The sequence below is a fragment of the Emydura macquarii genome, unplaced genomic scaffold, assembly GCF_026122565.2.
Source record: "Emydura macquarii macquarii isolate MOO-44397 ecotype Brisbane River unplaced genomic scaffold, CSIRO-AGI_Emac_v2 contig_2768, whole genome shotgun sequence".
Lineage (NCBI taxonomy): Eukaryota > Metazoa > Chordata > Testudines > Chelidae > Emydura > Emydura macquarii.
This window is the reverse complement of record NW_027132905.1, coordinates 123,738-143,687: the sequence shown is the minus strand read 5'-3', so window position 1 is coordinate 143,687 and position 19,950 is coordinate 123,738. Positions and strand designations below refer to the sequence as shown.

The window sequence follows — 19,950 nt, the reverse complement described above, 5'->3', positions numbered from 1 at the left end:
TCAGGTGAGAGTCCGAGGATTTTGCTTTGGGGGCCAGTCGTCTGGCAGCACCACGGAAGTAGCATGCTTAGTTTGGAGGCTTGGGGAAGGGAGAACCCCATATACCGGTTTGTGATCGCTCCTCTCAGTGGGGGCATTGGTGGCAGTGACAGGTTTTAGGAAGTAGAATTGTCTTTGGCCAGAACGGCAATGTAACACATGTACAGGATGGGAGTGAATAGCAGCTCCACTGAGCTCCGTGGGGAATGCCAGCTCATCTGGACAGCAGCCAGCCTACAGGCACATCTAATTCAGGTACATCTTTCCTGCTTAAGAATCACAAAACCAAATGTAAAAATCTTCAAATGTAATTTATTAAGACATTCAGCTATGTCCGGTCAGTCTACATCCAAATGTACTACTAAAAATAAAATCCTATCACGTCTCACATTAAGAATACCAAGTTTGAAAAAAAACACTTCAGAGCCAAGCCTATCGTATAAATAAGTGACTAGTTTCTTTTCATATCAAAATTCACATAAAAAATTTTCCTTCCCGCGCTCCCTAGTTCTATTTGAAGCCATGATGAATGTAAAAATTTAAGTAGGGACACGTCGGTGTCAAAGAATAAAGGTGCAAATTCTATTAACAGCTTTAAAAGTGGCATTTGCAGCATTTGATCGTACACATTTATGTACTCATTCCCAAAGATGCAAATATTGCCAGAGTTTAATACTGGTTTAATTCAGCTGCAAGAATTAAACATTACACAGGATCAAACAGTATTGCAAGGCCTCTATCTGTGCCCTAAAACTCATCCCACTCTCCCCTGCACATTGCAGTGGAAGGCAAAGTGTTCATCAGAGCTTTAGTTTACTTCACATGGCCCATACTGTGCATAATATATTAACAAAAGTTTCATATACATCAAAATATTGAAGACTCCATCATAAAAGTTAAGAGTCACTATCGATTACATGAATGCAAACGTAATTGCCCCACCAAAAATGCCCAAAGCATACACGCAATGTATTAGAGTACTTCCATCTCCCAATGCAATCAATGCTGTTACATCTTGGATTTTGGCTTCAGTGCTGTACAGAATTTTGTCAGTAATCATGGCTGCGCTCCAGTCAATGCAGACAAGCAGGCCAAAGCATTCTAACATCTCTCACTGCTAACTTGAGTTTGGTTCTTTTTCCCCACCCCGAACAAAAGCTAACGGTTCTGTCTCTCTTTTGCACCTCACACCCCCTACCTGTCGTCCTTCCCCTTCACCCACCCCTGAAAATACTTTAAGTCTATTTCATGGGCTCCCAGTTTCTCCCTCCCTCACAATTCAGAGGCGGTTTCTGAAGTTATTGAATCTCCTTGGCATTGCCTCTCCCAAGCAGCCCACACAAATCAGCATGGGATATTATAAATACATTGTGACCAGCATTAATTGCTAAACTTCTTCACAATTGTGGAAGGGTAAGTCCTCTCTGCTGAGTCAGGCGTGGGTCTCTGACATGGGTCTGGTTCCTACGTCATCTTCTGCCACTTCAAAACTGGATACAAAGCCTCAGGTCCTGAGTGAGAACCTCCTCCCGGCCTCCAATCGCTTCCTCCGCAAGAGTCTCCCCCTGGCTGGCCTCAAAAGGGCAAGTGTCACAATCCAGACTCTGAGAATCATTCTTGGTGTCACGGGAATGCTCCTGGTTATCTGGCCCTTCAACAACTTGTCCATTACTGTCACTAGGGCTAGGGCTCTCTTTTACATTTATCTCCTCCTGCTGTTCAACACCAGGAGGTTCAGTTGCTTCTTGATGAACAGTATTTTGCTCTGCTCCAGGGTTTGGCTGTTGAGCCGGCTCTGGTCCCAGTGCTGGTGGCTGTGTGGGGGTTTTCAGTTGGCAGTGGCACAAAGGACAGGTCTCTTGCACATAGAGCCATTTCTTAAGACAACCTGAATGAAAGAAATGGCTGCACGGTGTGATAACAGCTGATTTCATGTCCTGAAAAAAACCCAAAAGTCAAGATATCACACAGCAGCCAAATACCTTGCCCCCCAGGACTACCTTCTATACTCCGCCTGGTGCCAGATTTACCCTCTGAGAAGGAAAATTTTAAGGCAAGTGGTGTAATGAGTTTTCTACATACACACAAGCCTCCACAGTAACTTTGAACAGGCACACACGACCAGTACATTTCCAGAGGAAAGAGTGATAGAACTCAGGTACTCAGCCTCACAAAGCTTAATGTTTAAACAAGTGTAACCCCATGGAAGTTAGCACTACACAGATTAAAAGCTAGCACAAAAGAATTTTTATTTACAAGTATTTGTGGAAGTGGCTGTAGGATCTGGGTTACAAGGTACTAGGTGGAAAGAAACCCAATGGTGTAAGTCACCAATAGTCCACTCATTACCACCATGGCGTGAGAGCAGCGGAGTAGAAATGAAGTGCCTAGATCTAAGGTCCACAGAAGTCAGACCAGGGATTTTTACTTAAATGCCAAGTAAGCTTTTGTTTTAAACAAACATTTCAGATCACTGAAACCATGTGTGTGTTAGTTTTGTAGAACAAGATGCAATGGGTTCAAGCTACAGCATAGCAAATTTAGACTCAATCTCAGGAAAAACTTCCTAACTGTGAGAACAGCAGGGCAATGGAACAGACTGCCTCGAGAAGCTGTGGAAACTCCTTCAGTGGAGGCTTTCAAAAGGAGGCTGGATAGCAATCTGTCTTGGATGGTTTAGATATAACAAATCCTGCATCTTGGCAGGGAGTCAGACCAGATAACCCTTGCGGTCCCTTCTAACCCTAGGATTCTATGATGCATTCATCCTAGGGTTTACTCTGTCACGTCCATTCATAACCAACATGATTTTCCACGGAGAAAAAAAAGCACACCTGTATTTTTTCAAAGCATGAGGTGTGGTAAAGATATTACTTCCAGTGTTAACTTCTAATTTCCTTATTTCTGTTGGCTTAAGCTAAACCCTTAGCCTTATGGTAATTAGGTTTCTTTTTCTTTTATAACCAGTTAGTGTTTTAAATTAAGCAAGAGTGGGAATTAACAGTCCATGGCAATTGAATGGTCTCTATGAAACAGTACGAAATGTTAGCTAGCGGAGTACATACAATTTCACAGGAAGTGTAAGAGAAATCTCTGCTGATGAAAAAAATGTCAGTGTCTGGTTCTACTATTGAGACTAGCTTCGCCCAAACTCACTGGAAATTTTTAAGAATCTCAGATACTTTCAAGAGCAGGACACCTGCTTTAGTCAAAACAGATTTTTTTTTTTAAAGGAATAAAAAAGGCTATTCTGGTATTTAAATTCCTTAATTTCCATTTTAGTTTGTTCTAGGTCTCCAGTGCAAGGACTGCCTCAAATTCTGAACTAAGGCAAATTGCACCTAGCAGAACTCTGTGGGGACTGCAACTCAGACAACCAAAGTCACTGCGCTCATGGGGGGCATGAATCAGTTCCCGTCACACTCCCTGTCAGCGCCCAGCCCAAGCCGGGGAAGCTAAGGATATAGCCAGCGGACCACATTCAGTAATGAATCCTGGTCACTTGCCACTGAGGCACGTTGCACATACGTTAAAAAAATGGCACTTGTTATACCACCCGAGACTTGAACTCCAGACCATCCAAAGGATGTTAGTAAGATTCACTCCCTCAACAGCTCTCTGCGTTGAACTGCATACCTGGTAGCAGATGGCACAGATATCATTGTGTTGCTCCAGCTGCTCTTCTGTGGCAGTGGGCAGCGATTTGATCTTATTCACAGCATCCCTGCGGAGAAGAAAACTTTTCCACCCGAGCTGGGCACGGAGCCACACATTGTAATAGGAGTGGATGAAGATTATCATTGAGCCCATCACAGTCCACTCTCCAAAGATAGTCTCTGAGACACCATATGCCACGACACAGAGAGCCACGAGGAATTCCAGCAGCCGGTATGTGCCGTTTACGTAGTAAATTACATCATCCATATTTTCTACTGGCTCTTTTCTGAACTCCTCAACCATAAACAAAACATAAATGAAAAGCGTCCCAAGCACCTGAAAACAGACAGAATTACAGAGTTTTAGTATTCAGGTCCTGAGGTTAAAGATACACAAGGAGCCTCCGTCACCTGGAAGCATATAAACCCCAAATCAGCAAAGTACTTGCTTAACCTTAAGCAGAAACTAAATCCATTCCTACTCAGCAAAGCACTGAGCTTGTGCTTAAGTGTCAGGGAAACCCATGCTTAAGTGCTTTGCTGAATCAAGGATATAGTTAGGGCTTGTCTACACAGCATGCAAATGTGCACGGGAGGGAAGGGCAGGGGGGTGCAATTTCTAAAGCGCGCAGGCGTATTGGTGTGAACGCTCTTTGAAACAGCCCTACATTCATGAGCACTAGGGAACCTTTAGTTCGTGTCAGAAGGGAATACATGGGCCAGTTAGCACAGAACATGTTGGTGCACTTTAGAAATCACCCCCATCTAGTGCACATTGCCACACCATGTAGACAAGTCCTTCCAAGAGAGTAATATATACATATACATGGATGAGTGACTAGCTGCAAAAAAAAAAAAAAAAAAAAGCCATTAAATGACAAGCTTCCAAGAGTTATTTTGTAAACAGTGAATTAAAACAATGAAAATTATGATCTACACTTTCCTGTGCAGAGAGGCGAGTGTGTATGTACGCATGTTTTGGCCACCAGCTTATTTTCGGATCACCTCTGTCATAGAAGTCTCCTAAAATGATGCAATATATGTGCTGTTTGGAAGCTTATTATTGTAACCAACATGTGCTTGCGATCCTACAGCATTATTTAAAATAAATATTTTAGTTACCCACGTTCTCAGCCTAGCACTAGAGCACTCTAGCCGCAGGTAGGGATAAATAAAAGATTTTACATCCCAGCTTCTGCACTCTAATACTCCCCCCAGCCCTGTTCTGGTCATAATCCGTTACCTTAGGGAGGAAAAAAAAATGACTACCATGAGGCTAGTATGCCTTACCTGGAGGGAGGTTAGAATACTGCTAGAGATAATGATCAGCAGCCAGAAATCCATGTGGAAAAACTGACAAATCATGTAGGCCATATATGCCGGGAACACTAGCAAGAACAAGCACAGGCTGACTGCACGGAAATGCTTCCACAGGCTCCTGCAGAAACAATGCAGTGAATTTTTGTAAAGCAAGCTTCGATTATCAGAACGAAATACGGTTGCGATTCAGACAGTTGGCATCCTCTCTCTGGGATAATAGTGGCTTATGTATCTGCTGAAGGCGCTTACTTTAAGGAAAGGAATTCTTAATTTCCTCAAGTGCAGTAATTTGCAGCACAAACACATGCATTCATTCTGACGGAGGCTCAGTTCTTTCTGCCCTATGCCATTCTCAGCACAAAGTGAAAAGGCTACAGCCACAGTGAGACAAAGGGGAAAATTAAAAACTAGAAGTTTATATTGCTACAGTGGAACAGGTCAGTGGTTAAATTAATTCTCTCCTATCCCTGACAGTGACCTATACCAGATGCTTCAGATGAAAATCCAGGCAATCCTGTTAGAACAATTATGGAATAACCTGCTCCAGGCAATCATACCCTGAAGTGTGAGGGTTTGTAAGGTTATGTTAAATGCTGTCTGGTATACCTGCAGAAATTCCCCCATACCAACAAACATCTAATACTTTTGAGTCTTGCTAACTTCTCTAATAACCTGTGGAACTCCCTGCCACATGAAGACTGTACATGGTGTAAAAGTATTTCCTTTCATCAGTTTTAAATATGTTGCCTTTCAATTTCAATGGATGTCACCTTACTCTCACGAAAAGGGATCCACTTTATTTATTTAGATTTTAAAAACAATGGCATCTACTCCAAGGCTCTAGTCATCTGAACATAACTTAATTGTGCTTCCTTCATGATAAATTAAACCTCAGCAGCACTGAACTTGGTTCCACAGAAACTCAGCCAAACAGCCCCGCCACCTACACTCTCCCTGATCAAGGAAGCATACCCCTCGCCTTCTCCAAAAGCTCTTTCAAACTGCTTGGTGTCTCTTGCAGCATGCCCCAAACGTCACTGAATTCAGGCCATTTCAGACCACAGGGGAGCAAGGTCCAGAATCTCACAGCAAAAGCCCTGCCAGCTGCCCCCTCTCTTTTATAACACTGAGATCTTCTCTGTACTGTTCATTATTTTGTAGGCCCCTACTAGGTCCCCTCTTGCTAATCTCTCCCCTAAACAGTCCTAGCCTTTTCATTCGCACGCCATTTGGAAATCTTTTCAATGCCTGTAATCATGACTTGCTATACTACCCAGCATCTCTTTCTGATGTATTTTTACACACATTTAGTTCCAGAAATAAGATGAAACTAATAGATGGTAGCAGAAGGGAAGAAAGGAGAGAGGGGAAAATGCCTTAGTTCGACTGCAATTAAGGGTTAGAAGAAAAAAAACCCTCTAAATCCACTGAATTTTGTTAATACCTGTTTGTTATTTCTGGGTTGGGGTGAGGGAGAAATCTCTCCCCACCCCATTTGTTCAGAACTCCCTACAAATTTGGCTTTGGTCCTGGCAAACACAGTTACAATTTGCTGCTACTAGGGACTATCTGCTTGAGATAACCAGATGCTCATCTGGCTCTACTCCCTTTCCTTTAGTTAGCATATTTAGAGTTAACATGCTGCACAGACGGTGCTGGCCACAAGTAACCTCTAAGCTGAACAGACTCACTGGATATAAATAAACCTCCTCTTTTATTTATAAACACTTACAGGTTACATAAGGGGAAGAGAGACATGCAATTAACATAGGAAACAGTTTCAGGCCAACACACCAAAGACAAATAAAACTCCTTAGAACACAAAGAAATCAAAGATAACAGGAAAAAACCAGCAGATCAAAACATCCATTAGAGAGCCACGAGATTCTGTTCTTCCACTCTTCAGGATCAGTCCATAGACACCTTCCCTTATTCCAGGACTGCAAATTCTGCCCCCACACCCAGCCTGTGGCTCCTGAAGTTAATTTATTGACTATTACTACTAAGAACAATTTTTTTTTTGCTTGATTCTATTAAACGACAGGCTGTTTCTGTGACATCCTGAACTATGGATTTGTTTGGCCAAGAGCAGGGCAGACTCTCTCAGTGGGGTGGGATGACTTTTCTTGTCTCACGTAATACCACCAGAACCCCCAGTGCCAGTGGTTGCAGAGCAAGATGATCCTGGATGATCCAAGTCCTTCCCTTCAGCAGAAGGAAACATGTTGCAAAGCATCTCTGTGCTGGTAGGCATCACTGTGTGTGTGAGAAAAGCGAGTGGGAAGGAGATGAAAAGAAGGAGCAAAGAAATGAGAAAGGTTAGCACACAGACCATTTTCTTCTTTAGTCTTCAAGAATGTGGACCACCACAACTTACCTTTTGGTAGCCCACAAGGCTATTAGGCCATAAATTTGCATGCTCACCTCTACAAAAGCGTTTTAAATAGCTTTCAGAAAGTGCATCTCTTACTTGTCCCTTGAAGCTCCCAGTGCCAAAACAATGGGATCAGCAATCTCCAACATGGACTGAAGGATGGATGCTACCACAATGAAGAGAATAATACTGAGCAGGAATGCCCGATGGACAACTTGAAGCTCGATTAAACCAGTCTGTACTGCCAAGATCAGGAGAGTGACTCCTTCTGTCATCCCTCTGGGGGTTTGGGTTTTGAAGAGAAAGTGAAAATAAAATTCAGAGCATTAATTATTTTGCTTCACCTTAAAAAAGGTCTGGCATGTATGAAATCAGCAGTTTCTATCATAGCCCTTTGTTTCTGATTCAATCTTAAGATTTCTTTTTGCCTTCTATGACCTCAGGAAATTAACATGGATACGTTTCTTTAAAAACACTGCTTGCGTGTCTCTGTAGCGAGCAGAGGCTTCACTGACCTATTCCTTTAACGTACGCAGTGTGGTAGCCATGTTGGTCCCAGGATATTAGACAAACAAGGCAGGTGAGGTAATTTCTTTTATTGGACCAACTTCTGTCCAGACCTGAAGAGAAGCTCTGTGTAAACTCGAAAGTTTGTCTCTCTCACCAACTGAAGCTGGTCCAATAACAGATATTGCTGAACTCTCCTTGTCTCTTTCTCTTTAATGGCATCCCTGTCTGGAGTCCTACCACGTGGGTACACTCTGAAAGCAATGAATTCGGAGTTAGAGCTATACCACAACTTCCAATGCTGCTAACAGAAACACTTGAATATAAAGAGCCCCCTGAATGTTCTACCTTCATTCTGTGGTTTTGAAGCTAAAAGGGAATTTAATATTTCTGACGAGGAGATACTAGTAGCACAGCCTTGAAGCAGTTACAGCACAGTGTGGGCTATGCATGACAGCTTTTCCCCCCTCAACACACAATGCTCCTGTGCCATTCCTGAGCAGTCTCACTTTATACTCACTCCAATTCCCACTTACTCACCTCATAACCCAAAGTACAAACAAGTCCTTCACTTGTGTCTTGAACCAGCATTTGAACTCCAGGTAAAAACTAACATGCTAATCCACTGTGCCAAAACTAAACTCTCAATTTAACGTCAGACAGTTGTGACAAGCACAAGAGAAACAAGTTGCCTTTATCCTTTGGTGGTTTCCCACAGTAACGTTAGCTGATCAATGTAAATGCTGCGCGGTTTTTACATTCTACAATAGATTACTTTGGTTTCACATGTAGTAACATGGGGGAAATGAGCCAGGAAGTTAAAATGTAACAACATAAGCATTTAGTTTTTCTAAACACGTGAAGATTCCGTCAGTTATTCGTCTTAATGAAGATACTGCAAAGATCATCTAAAATCCCAAAGAGCAGCATTGTATGTGTTATAGAGCTGAATGACTGCCATTCTAGGATTCCTGGCAGACAACATTTCCGTTTCCAGTCCTTTAAAATAGTGTATTTGGACTAATAAATAAGAAGCCCACCTGAATTCCTATGCATTTTAAGGAGTTTATAGTGGGTTAAAAATAACTTTCAGTTTAACAAATGCCAATCTCAGTTCTATGCAATTCTGAATACACTGTCAGGCCCTTACCTGTTCATCGCAGGGTCGTTCATGAACGCTCGGTAACCCTGCAAGTAAAACTTGCAGAGAGTCAAAACTCCCAACGCAACAAAGGAGACGGTGAACACCAAGCCCAGGAGTGAATATGGAGTGCTGCAACATTCTGCAATGCTGGGGGGGAAATACAGTTACATGAATGAAAAGATCTCTTAAATTAAGAGTCTGAGCTGGTTTGAAATCACACCTGGATTAGCTTAAACATAAGACAAGAAGCCCCACAAGTGCATGGATGTTTTTCTACCGAGTCATAATTACATGAAAACACAATCCACTATTTTCTCTTCAGACATCAGGGGTCAAAGATTCATTTTTATTCAGTCACAAACACAGAGTTATGTCTATCAGCGGATAAGTAAGTTTGTGTGGGTCTCCATTCAGTTTGTGCTTCAAGACAACGCCACACGGTGGTGCTATCTTGCTTTTACTTTAATAAAGAAGAGCACTCATTCTGGCATGGAAATGTGAATGTCATTAAGTGAATTGAATTCAAGCCAGTTACCACAAGGAAAGGCAAAGTTACAGTAGATGAGTTTGATGGGTCAGTTCCCACGCCCAGCAATACTGCTGGAATACTAGGCAACATCTGATAATTGGGGATGAAAGGCCCTATATAACGCTCTCTTAAATGGTTACTAAAATGGCAGTAAATTGCAAACGTTTTTCATGATTATGGTCTGAAGGTAATCTGAGATCTTGAAGTTCAACACTACTGCTGACCCCCAAAAGAAGTCTAGTGCAGACTTCAAATGAACGATACAAAGAAGATATGCTGTCTTCAAACAATTATCGGAGCTAGAGCACGGGATGCTCCCTCTCAGGCCTGCTTCTCCTTGAACTTGTTGCACAGTGACATCACAAGGTGAATCCTCAGCTGCCCTCCCCCAGACCTGGGTGCAGCCAAGTTTGAGGAAGCATAAAAGAGCCGTTTCCAACTCACTCATCCTGGGGCCAGTTTTCTGTGATCCTGACCCAGTGCAGTCTAGAAGAGTCTCAGTGTGTCTCCAGAGTACACCAGCCTGTCATGGGCAACAGATCAGCAGAATGCAGTGTGCTGTGGCTATACATCCTCCACCTCCAATGTCAGCAGAGCTGGAATGCAGTGCCATACAGCTGCTACGTGCTTGCCAAAGATTCTCCAATGCCAGGGAATCCTCAGCCACTCAACCCAGGGCCACTTTCTGGCACCTTTGGCTAAACTACAAGCAATCCTGGTCCCTTCAGGATATCAGTCTGTTACCAGAGAAAGTATCAGGATGCTACACTGCAGCATTCTGATTAATTCACTGCTGGATCAATTAGAAGCAAAGAAGAGCTCCAAGAAAGAGCACACATCAGAAACACAGAATGAAACAAAGGAAATGATAAACAGATGCACTGGTAAACTTAGTGCCTTTTTAATGTTTTGTACTGCACCAGAGGGGCATCACCAACAAACACTTACAAACAAACAACACTTTTTCAAGTGTCTGTGTAATATAATGTCAAGTTTTATGACAGATCATTCTACTTATTCTTCAGCAATCCAGCGTTTTAAGTTAAACTATTCCCCCTCCCCTACTCTGTATTTGATAGGGTATGAAAGCCTTTTGTAGCTGACCAGGCGGTTCACTAGAAGCTTCTTAACTCCCTGGCTATGCCTCTGCCCAGGAATGGTAGTTATCTGCGAAAGAAACCCAAAGCAGAGAATTTGGAAGTGTCTCACTCATCATACAATCAGTGGGTACTCCTGATAACTCATCAAACCCTCCCTATTCTCCAGTGTCAGTGAAGCCCTTTCAGAAGTTGGCATAGATATGTATGAGATCGAGAGAGAGAGAGAGAGTCTGTGATGAACACTGGCTTCTAAGAACACTCATAACTCTCAGCAAAGAAGGGCAGATCTACAGTAACAAAGCAATAAGCATAAACCTCAATGTGCACAAGAGACAGATTTGTCTAACTGGTTGGAAAAGAAGAGTTATCCCAGATGATAGTGGCACAAGGGTTCTCCAGTAATTCCCAGTATGTTGCTCTTGGTGAGAGTATGAATGGGAAAGTGCTGGTCAAAAAGGTGTAAGTCTCGTAAGGGATGACTAGGCTCCTGGCACTATGTCTGGGATAGTACTGGTCATGTGCTGTGCCAGGTTTAATATTAAGGGCCCCTGCCATGCAAGGTATTTCTGAATAACTCCAAGGTTTTGTTCCAAAGCTGTCAGGTGTGAAGGAACTATAGTTAAGGAGAAGTCTGATTCAGCATAGCTGAGCCTCCAGGTAGACTCCATAAGAAAAAACTTTTAACCCTCTAACCAAGATGCTACTACCCTTCCTAATGAAATTTAAAGTGGAGATAATTTTCCATGTAAGGGACTCAGAAGAGCTTAAAAACAAACAAGTGATTGACTGGAGAGCTTTCAGAATTATCCTTACATGCCTCCAGGAGTGAGCTTGTAACTGTCCTTGAGGTTTGAATTCTTGCCATCTTCAAAAAAAATACGATGAAGGCTGCGTATTGTTACTGTTTGCTGTGTGTTTGTGGAAGCTTGACATTGCTATTAAATGCACTGCTCTAGGAAATAGTTCATTATACCTAATAAAGGGCACATGTGCACAGATTGCTCTTTTCCAGCAGAGAAACATTTTTTCCATTTTACAACATAGACTGCATTACAGTGAAGTCTTCTGGCTGACTGGGGAATCTTTATGAGCTTGTCTAACAAATGATCCTTTAAATGTCCTCTCCTAAACAGTTCGGCTGTCAAAATAAAAACTGCCATTGAAACTTACTTTCTTTAGAAGAAACACGAGTCCTACTGTTGCATTTTCTTATCATGGCAAAGCAATGCATCTTTGGCCCACAAAATACTGGTATAACAGTCTCCTGGTTGGGTGGTGTTGCTCCTGGGCAGATAAAAGACGACAGCAATTGCCAAAAACCCACCAGGAAGGATGCCTTGAGGAGTATCACCCCACAGGGTGATGAAAGGGAGTTTATGGGGAAAAAAGGCTAGTGCTTTCATGTTTTGGACTGCACAGAGGAAGCCTAACAAATAGTATTTTTGAGATGGCATCTTGTTTAACTCTTGCATATTATGAAGATACATGGCAAGTATCATAATAGATCTGTAAGTTCTACCTGATGTACATGGACTGATACATGATCATTCAAACTCTTGCCCCTCAATTCTATGGCACAATTCCAGAATCTATCCCTAGAACTGGACTGATTTAAGACTGCACCACGTAAACGTGTTTCAACTTTAAATAATTTTCAGTAACTGGAATACTGATGGTTCATGCCTGCAAAGATCAACACTGATTAAGACTGATATTTGCACTGAGACAGTCAGTCAATCTGGCATTACAGATCTTTGCTTTTGGAGATCTTGTGCACAGAGCAACAGCCACAATAGATGCCAAAGGCACGAGGCATCACAGAAAATAAAACGTTCCCCTGCTCTGCCATCTGGTGCAAGCTGTGGCCAGAGACAGTGCACACATTACTAGAGTACAGCCTTCTGTATTAGACACAGTGGAGAGCTCGGAGCCTAAGTGACTCCGTGTTGTGGGAGCTACTCTGTGAGGAAGAGTCATTTCATCATCCCCAGGTTCCTTACCTTCCTGCTGTCAAGAGACTCTCCGATCTCTGCCCCTAGTAAAAAGAATCTCATTTTCCAGTTCTTCACAAACAGCAAAAAATCTGAGTCTTCTATCCTACAAATTCTTCAACTCCATCATGGAAATTAGAGATGGAAGAGACCTATTAGGTCATGCAGTCCATATCCCTGGCAACTGCTACAGTAGTTAGGTATAGTAAATATTCCTCTTTGTGCAAAATTAAAACTTCAGGGAGGGTGTAAAATGAAGTTAGGGGGGTTAACTGAAAACTAAACTAATCACCTCTGTTAATGCTGTAATCAACACAGTACTGATGGCATTATTCATTTTAACATTTAATGCAATCAAACCTCAGGCGTTTCTCCGCTTATCTTAGGTTGACGCTGAAATCAGAGGGCTTGAATGCTGTGATGTACACAGGGCCATATGTGAAAGGTAAGTGACAGGAATGTTCTAGAACCTTGATCCTGAGCCTGTGGTGTCAAACCGGTTATTCTAAAAACAAAACCTTTAGAGAGAGTTAGGAGATGCTGGTGCTCTATCAACTTCTTTGAGTGGTTTAGTAGAAAGACAAGGTAGTCCCAAATGCAATAAGAGGGTGAAGGGAAAAAGACTGGTGAGTCAATCTAATAACGAAATAATGAGAGAGAGTGTGTGTGTGAAATAGGTTTCATGTTTTTTCTAGATTTTGTAGAAAGACGAATGCCAAACACACAAGACAGGGAAGAGGTATGAACAGTACCAAGCACCACGGGCACTGAGAATGTCTCTCTGCCGATGAAATGGTCAATAAAAGTGGGGGTTCCTAGATAAAGAACTCTTCAGAACAAACCAAACATCAGAAATAGTTTGTTAGAGAATCCAGTCCAATATCCTGAAAGTTGGTTTCAAGAGGAATCCAACTGGGGAACAGGAGTAACATACTGGGGTTTTTAAGATCACCATCAGAAAGATAACCCAAGTCTCTCCTTCCTGAGGACCTTCCTAAAGAAAATAGGATTCTTTTAGTTTTATTTCTGATTCTGGTGATATAAGCATGGATGGAATTCCCCATAGTTGTTGTTCACTGCTCAACTTTCAATAATAGCATGGGTTTGATACACTCCAGAATGCGTTGCATACCACAGCTGAATATAAAGCATCCAGGACCCAACGGAGAGACTGGCTCCAAAACACAATCTTACAAACAAATATTAGAGATGGAAAGAAAGAGTCAGCAGTCTCAGCTGGTGATTGCTGATTCAAACCTTTTAAAGCCCTACCGAATTTCTGAACTGAAGTTCTGGGTCTATAGTGGTTTGCCCATCACTAAGTTACATTTTGTATTCACTGGGAGCTTTTCCACAGTTCTGTTAATAGTCCTCTGTCCTGAGCTGCTGTGAAGCAAAGGGCTTATCTGGACTAATATGCATGATAGCTTCTCGGTATGGACAAATATTTACTAGGGACTAGAATAAGACAGCTGATTTAAACCATTCCATTTGCAGAAGACAGTAGATTGGTTCAGGAAAGCAAACAATGCATATACAGAAAACAACTGATTATGGATACGAGTTAATTACCTTGTCAGAAAGAGGAAGAGCAGCCTCTCTCTTGAGGCAGGCTGATCCCGTGTGCTGAAATAAGTGTAGATCTGAAGAGCAAATAAGACAAGCCAGAACACCATAAATAGAACGGGGACCACCAGCTGGTTCCACAGAGACATCCCCAGTGCCAGGAGACCATACACCTCCACTACCTGGGCAAGGCAAAGACAAGACCAGTTTGTTGTATTTGTTCATATCCTGTATGTTTACAGAGATAACAGAATAGAAAAAACAAACAAGCATTCAATTCATTTGCAATTCAAACCACGAGTCTGATTCATGTGGCGTAAACTGGTCTCTCATAAGTATTTTATGACTTCATACTTTTTTGACCTTTTGTTAAAGGCAGATGCGAAGTGTCTCAGATACTCGTCATAGCAGAAGCTAAATATCTAAAAATTAGCACATTTGCAACATATGACTGTTGCAGCTTGGACAGCAATTCTTTTGACATTTATGCTATTGCTTGTACAATATTAATACTAGGTGACTATGGAGCAATTTTCAGGAAACTGTAACTTCAGGTTGGAAGGCTAATACCACCAAGATGACAGGGAAATTATTCATCCCTAGCACTTCCACAGATGCCTTTATTTTAAACCAAGTGTCAGTTTCTCACAAGACAATCGCATAATGGCTACAGAAATGGCTATTAGAAAGTATGTATTTTAAGAGAATTAGAGAAACAAACTTGTATTCTACAAGTATTTAACTACTAGAATTTTATTGTGAAAGATTGAGTAGGCAAAACAGATTATTTGAAGATCCCTGTCAGCTGTGGCAAACATTACAAAATATTACCTTTACAGGACCTCATTGTTATTTCTATCATAGCTGATTAACAAACACATACTAATCAGGTGGCCAGGAATAGCCCCTGCTCTGGAACTGTGTAGGGAATACAAAGGAGCTGCAATGCCCCTCTGGAAGATTCCTGTGGCATAGGAGCAGAATAGGACCAGCATAAGCAACCCTACACAGAGAGGGTGTGCACCTGTTGTATTGGGCAATATGGGAGATTCTGGGAAGCTCTGCAGCCTATAGGCAGCCCCTGAAGCTGCTCTAAACTTATACCAGACCCCAAAGTCCAGAACCCAGAACTCATAAGGTGACAAAGAGCTGCTTTTCCCATCCTCCTCCCTGGGCTCTGTCTCCAGAGCTGTTGAGTTAAGGAGATTAAGCTAAAAATTGGGTCTGGGTGTTTAATATCCCCCATCTCCCAAGTTTTCCCACTGGTATTGCAAGCTACTGTTTGCAATACTACAATTCCAAAGCCTCAGGAACAGCTGTGAGGTCACAACTATTGGATCAAGGTATCGCTGAATAATTCATGCTGAAGCCAGCAACTACACAAGTGATTGGCAAAGGATGAGGCGTATGTCATGTTAAAATCAAGTTAGGGCAAAACTCCAGTCTGGCATAAGCAGATTCATCATCTTCCTTGACCTTCAATGGAGTTGCATCAACTTACATCAGGTCTGAATTTGGGCCAATATTTTTTTTTCTGATTTTTGCTTCTAGAATAGGGAATAGCCTCTAGATTTCCACAGGAGTGAACTCTTTAGAAATACAATTAAAAAGGCGTTTCTCTTATTTTTCCAGCTTTCACTTAAACTAGATTACAATCATAATATGCAGCCCAACAAGGTTACAATTGTCCCCATTTGCTGAGATTGGCACAGGCAATGCGCCTCAGAGGCACTTTCCAAGAAAAGATTACATTAACATTTCTCTTAATTCCAGCCATTGCTCTTTAGCAGACATTGCACACTACTATTCTCAGCCACAGCTTATTACTATTCTAGCAGCACGTTGTTAATACCTTTGAAATTGTTCCATAGCCACACATGAAGAGCTATGCCCTTGATTTGCATAGGGAATTGGCAGAAACATGGTATGAGCAATGCTCCTTGAAAAGTTTGTGCAAAAACATTTTTTCTCAAGGCCAAAACAGTACTGCATTGACGAATAAACACTGATTTGAAAGACAAAGGGAATCAGTGAGGCAGCCCAAAAAATCACTTAAATTCAAATCTTTACAGTGATTATAGAAACAGTCTAATTAGTACACTTACGATAGCCGATAAAGACATAAGGAGAGTAGACAAAAACAAACACTTGAGGAGCTTTTCCTTCAAGCATGCATATGGAATTAAAACAACCTCAAGATATTGAAGTGTTCTTAATATAAGTGCCGAAGAAGAAAGAAGTGTTGACGATACATTTATGATGTCACTGCACCTCAAGTGTTAGTGATTGATCTAGTGTTTAAACTTCAAACTGTTTTTAACATGGGTTTATTGGTAACCTACATAAAAAAATGTTGGATTTCAGGCTTTTTTTTGCACTTCTTTATGATGTGCAGAAATTACCTGAAAGATCTCCCACCATCTTCCCAAAAAGCCTGCAGGCTTATGCTGTTGATTTTGCATTATTACCATAGAGATGTGAAGAGCACCAAGTCTGGTCTTCCCTGGTCTTTGGGGAAGATCTCTCAGATTTGCCTTGTGAGCTTTCACACTTAAAGGGGTGAGGACACTGAATCTTTGACAAAGATATCTTTTCAACCAAATGTATGTTAGGCAAGGAGGTTAAAGAGGTGTTAAAAAATAAAACTGCCAAGTTTCAGACAGGTCTTGTCTGCAGCAGGGAATTTTACCAAAAAAATTTCCACCAGGGCTACTGCATCAGGGTACAGTGCCGGTGGGAGTCCTAGAGCAAATGCCAGAATTTGTACCACTGTGCCAATTTACGCTGCCCTAAGCAGGGTTAGACAACCTGGCAATGAGAACAGCAGTGGCTTGCAGGATGTTCATCCACAGTAGTTGTTCCACCATTTCTACCACATTTGGGGTTCAGCTAGTGATAGCAACAATGGGAAATTTGTAGGATAAATGATGAGCCCAGACAAAGTTATAGAGATTTCCAGGATCAGATCAGATCAGAATGCTAAAGGTAAAAAAGAAAATTCCTTTTTGCAGAAACACTTTAAGCCTTCTTTACACACAACAAAGCAGTAAACTCAGGGTGCAAGCCCACTTATCCCCCCCACCCCATCCAAGTCACTTTTAAAAAACCCTTTGCCTGCTCAGCAAAGGACCAAGCAAAAGTTTCTGGAACATGTTTAGAACCAGACACCAAATTCTGAAGAGTTTCCAAAGCAAGACCATGTAGGTCAGAGTGCCTTACACCCATGTGGAGCAAAACCTATTTTTAAAAACAGTGAGACGACATGGATTGTTTCCATTGGAGAGACAGCCTCTCTCCACATTCTGCATAGAAACTGCAGTCTTAGTCAATTCTCCTTTCCCGCTGGATACATGAAACTTCATTATTCCCAGCCACCTTGCATTTTGCTGGACCAACATACGCAACTTGGGACTTATGTCTGGCAGAACTGGAGCTCTCCATAGGAACTGGTGTTCATTCCTGTCTCTCTCTGCAGCCAAAGAATATATAATAACCCATGTTATCAAGCTACAAATGGGGGTTGTAGCACAGCTGGGGTTTGTACAGTGGTGCGGGTTGAAAAATTTGACAAGAATGACTCTGCCTGACAAAAGCCAGGAAATTCCTTGTTAAAACCGTCTGAAAGCTTCCCCGTTTCAGTCTGTTCTGATTTGTAGTAAGCCAATTTTGAAGTCTCTCTTTCAACCAACTTGCATAACTGACATTAATGAAAGTTTACACACATCAATGGGAGAATGGACACCTTTGCTAGAAGCGAATTTCCAAATTGATGCTTAAGTACACACAAAGTTGCTAATGCCTTTTATATTCCAAAAGTGTAAGTTATTCATAGCTTATTCTTGGTTTCATGTTTTTTCTTGGCTCTCTCATTTCCAGCTTAAGGTAAGGTATACTTACAACCAATCAATCACTTTTCTACACAGGGCATTACCACATACACCAGAATTACTGCAACTGTTTGTGGGTGCAATTTGCTTTCCAAGAGAAGCTTATTTAAGATTTAGCAACTGTAACGTCCATCCTACTGAGGCTCTTCTTTTTATCCAATATTCAGATAGGCTACGGCAAACTGGAGGTCAAGCAAGTCGCACAAGTTTAGTGATCATCCAGGATTAGAATCCAGGCCATTGCTCTAATTGCTAGTCCATGCTGTCTTACAATGTAGCTTTAAATAAATGCTAAAACAAACATACACTCAATATGGACATAAATTTGGCATAAGAAAACACAATTAACACCCAAAATTGAGCCATTTTGCAATGACTGCTTTTTCAGACCACAAACTATAACATAAATACCACAGTCAAAGCCAATGAACTTATTATGATCTCTGTGTACATCCTACCTGGACAAGCTCTCTGTATGCAGATTTCGCAAGATTATACGGTACTAGAAGATTCGATGCCAGAAAATAGAGCACTTCCAAGCCAGTGAAAATCATGGCAAATTTGTTGATGATGACAATGGTTTCCAGAGGGACGAGGCAGAGCCGTGCCAGCAGAGGGAGCATGTGAGCAGAAAAGAGCCAGATCTGCTTGGTTTTCATGACACAGGAGCAGAGTGTGCACACCACCAGCTGACCTGAAAACACGATAAAGTATTTTATAGCAAGCTGTTCACTCCTTCCAGGAAAAACGTATCTTAATTTAGCTTACAAATGAAGCATCTAACATTATCCAGTACCACTGACAGCTCTGCTAACTACAGCACACCTGTTATGAAACTGGATTCCCCTGTATCTTTGGAGGTTCACACAAGACATCACCCTCAGAGTGCATACTGGATACTATCTCACTTTGCATAGCAATAAGAAGTTATCCTAGAGAAAAGGCTGACACACTGAGCATGGCTTCTATCTGCTAGATGAAAGGAAGGACCTTGGAATAAGCCCTACCACCCACTGATTAAGTCATCCTTGCATCCTTCTGTTGGCCTCACCCACATATGTACATGCAGTAGTGAGTTTCTGAAGCACAACTGTGCTGTCATTTCTTCCTGATAGGAGGAAGTGTAATTTAATGGTCCCCAGTGGCCTTAAGAGCAACTATATTTGCAGTCAGGAGGAGTTTATTGGGAGCAAAGGCAATAATAGGGGCACACCTAAGTCAGCAGCTGTGATTTCAATAACTTCATAATGTCCTAGGGCAGCTACTCAAAATGAAAACACTGAAGGTTGCAAATGACAGATAGTTAAGCTACTTTAAACAATTATACTCTCTCTGTTACTGGTATGTATATGGGTACATCTGTATATATCAAATCAATCAATATCTTCCCCCTTCCCCTCCCCACACAAACCCAGTCATAGGGTCATGCAGTTTTGACAAGTTGTAAAATTGTCTAATTGCGTCATTCTGTTGGAGATCCCATGACGCATGCTGTATTTGGAAACATATGAAAGCTGTAAGTCATTTACCCTTTTTGTATTTTTCATGGTCTTTTTCTTTATGAGAATCAATTAAAAAAACTCAGTTGTAGAGTGGCAGTTTCAAAAAGTGCTCAGGCATACCCTAACTGTTTCCGTTGAAGTCAGAGGGAGTTTCACCTTTGACTTCAATGGAAGCAGAGCTAGGCTAACACAAAATGCCTTTGAAAAGTCTTGCCCATAATTTTATAGCAAATGAACAAAAACTTATCAAGTAACAGTGAAATTTTACCAGCCTACAAGATATTTACTGAAATGTTTTTGCCTTAAAAAGGTGATACAAGTAAGTGAAATTCTCA

The 19,950-nt window shown here is 41.7% G+C and overlaps 1 protein-coding gene across 2 annotated transcripts in view; it reads right to left on the bottom strand.

Annotated features, from left to right (window-relative positions):
- Positions 1–331: 331 nt before the first annotated feature.
- The window catches only part of RNF145 (ring finger protein 145), a 77,297-nt gene continuing 57,678 nt past the window's right edge, over positions 332–19,950 (bottom strand). For both annotated transcript variants that reach the window (XM_067566546.1, XM_067566547.1), the window contains 7 exons: positions 18,572–18,807; positions 14,233–14,408; positions 9,047–9,187; positions 7,486–7,668; positions 4,986–5,133; positions 3,676–4,032; positions 332–1,976 (listed from right to left, as the gene is read on the bottom strand). In XM_067566546.1, coding sequence (XP_067422647.1) covers positions 1,524–1,976; positions 3,676–4,032; positions 4,986–5,133; positions 7,486–7,668; positions 9,047–9,187; positions 14,233–14,408; positions 18,572–18,807 — 1,694 coding nt within the window. In that variant the 3' untranslated portion in view covers positions 332–1,523. The remainder of the gene's footprint in view (positions 1,977–3,675; positions 4,033–4,985; positions 5,134–7,485; positions 7,669–9,046; positions 9,188–14,232; positions 14,409–18,571; positions 18,808–19,950) is intronic.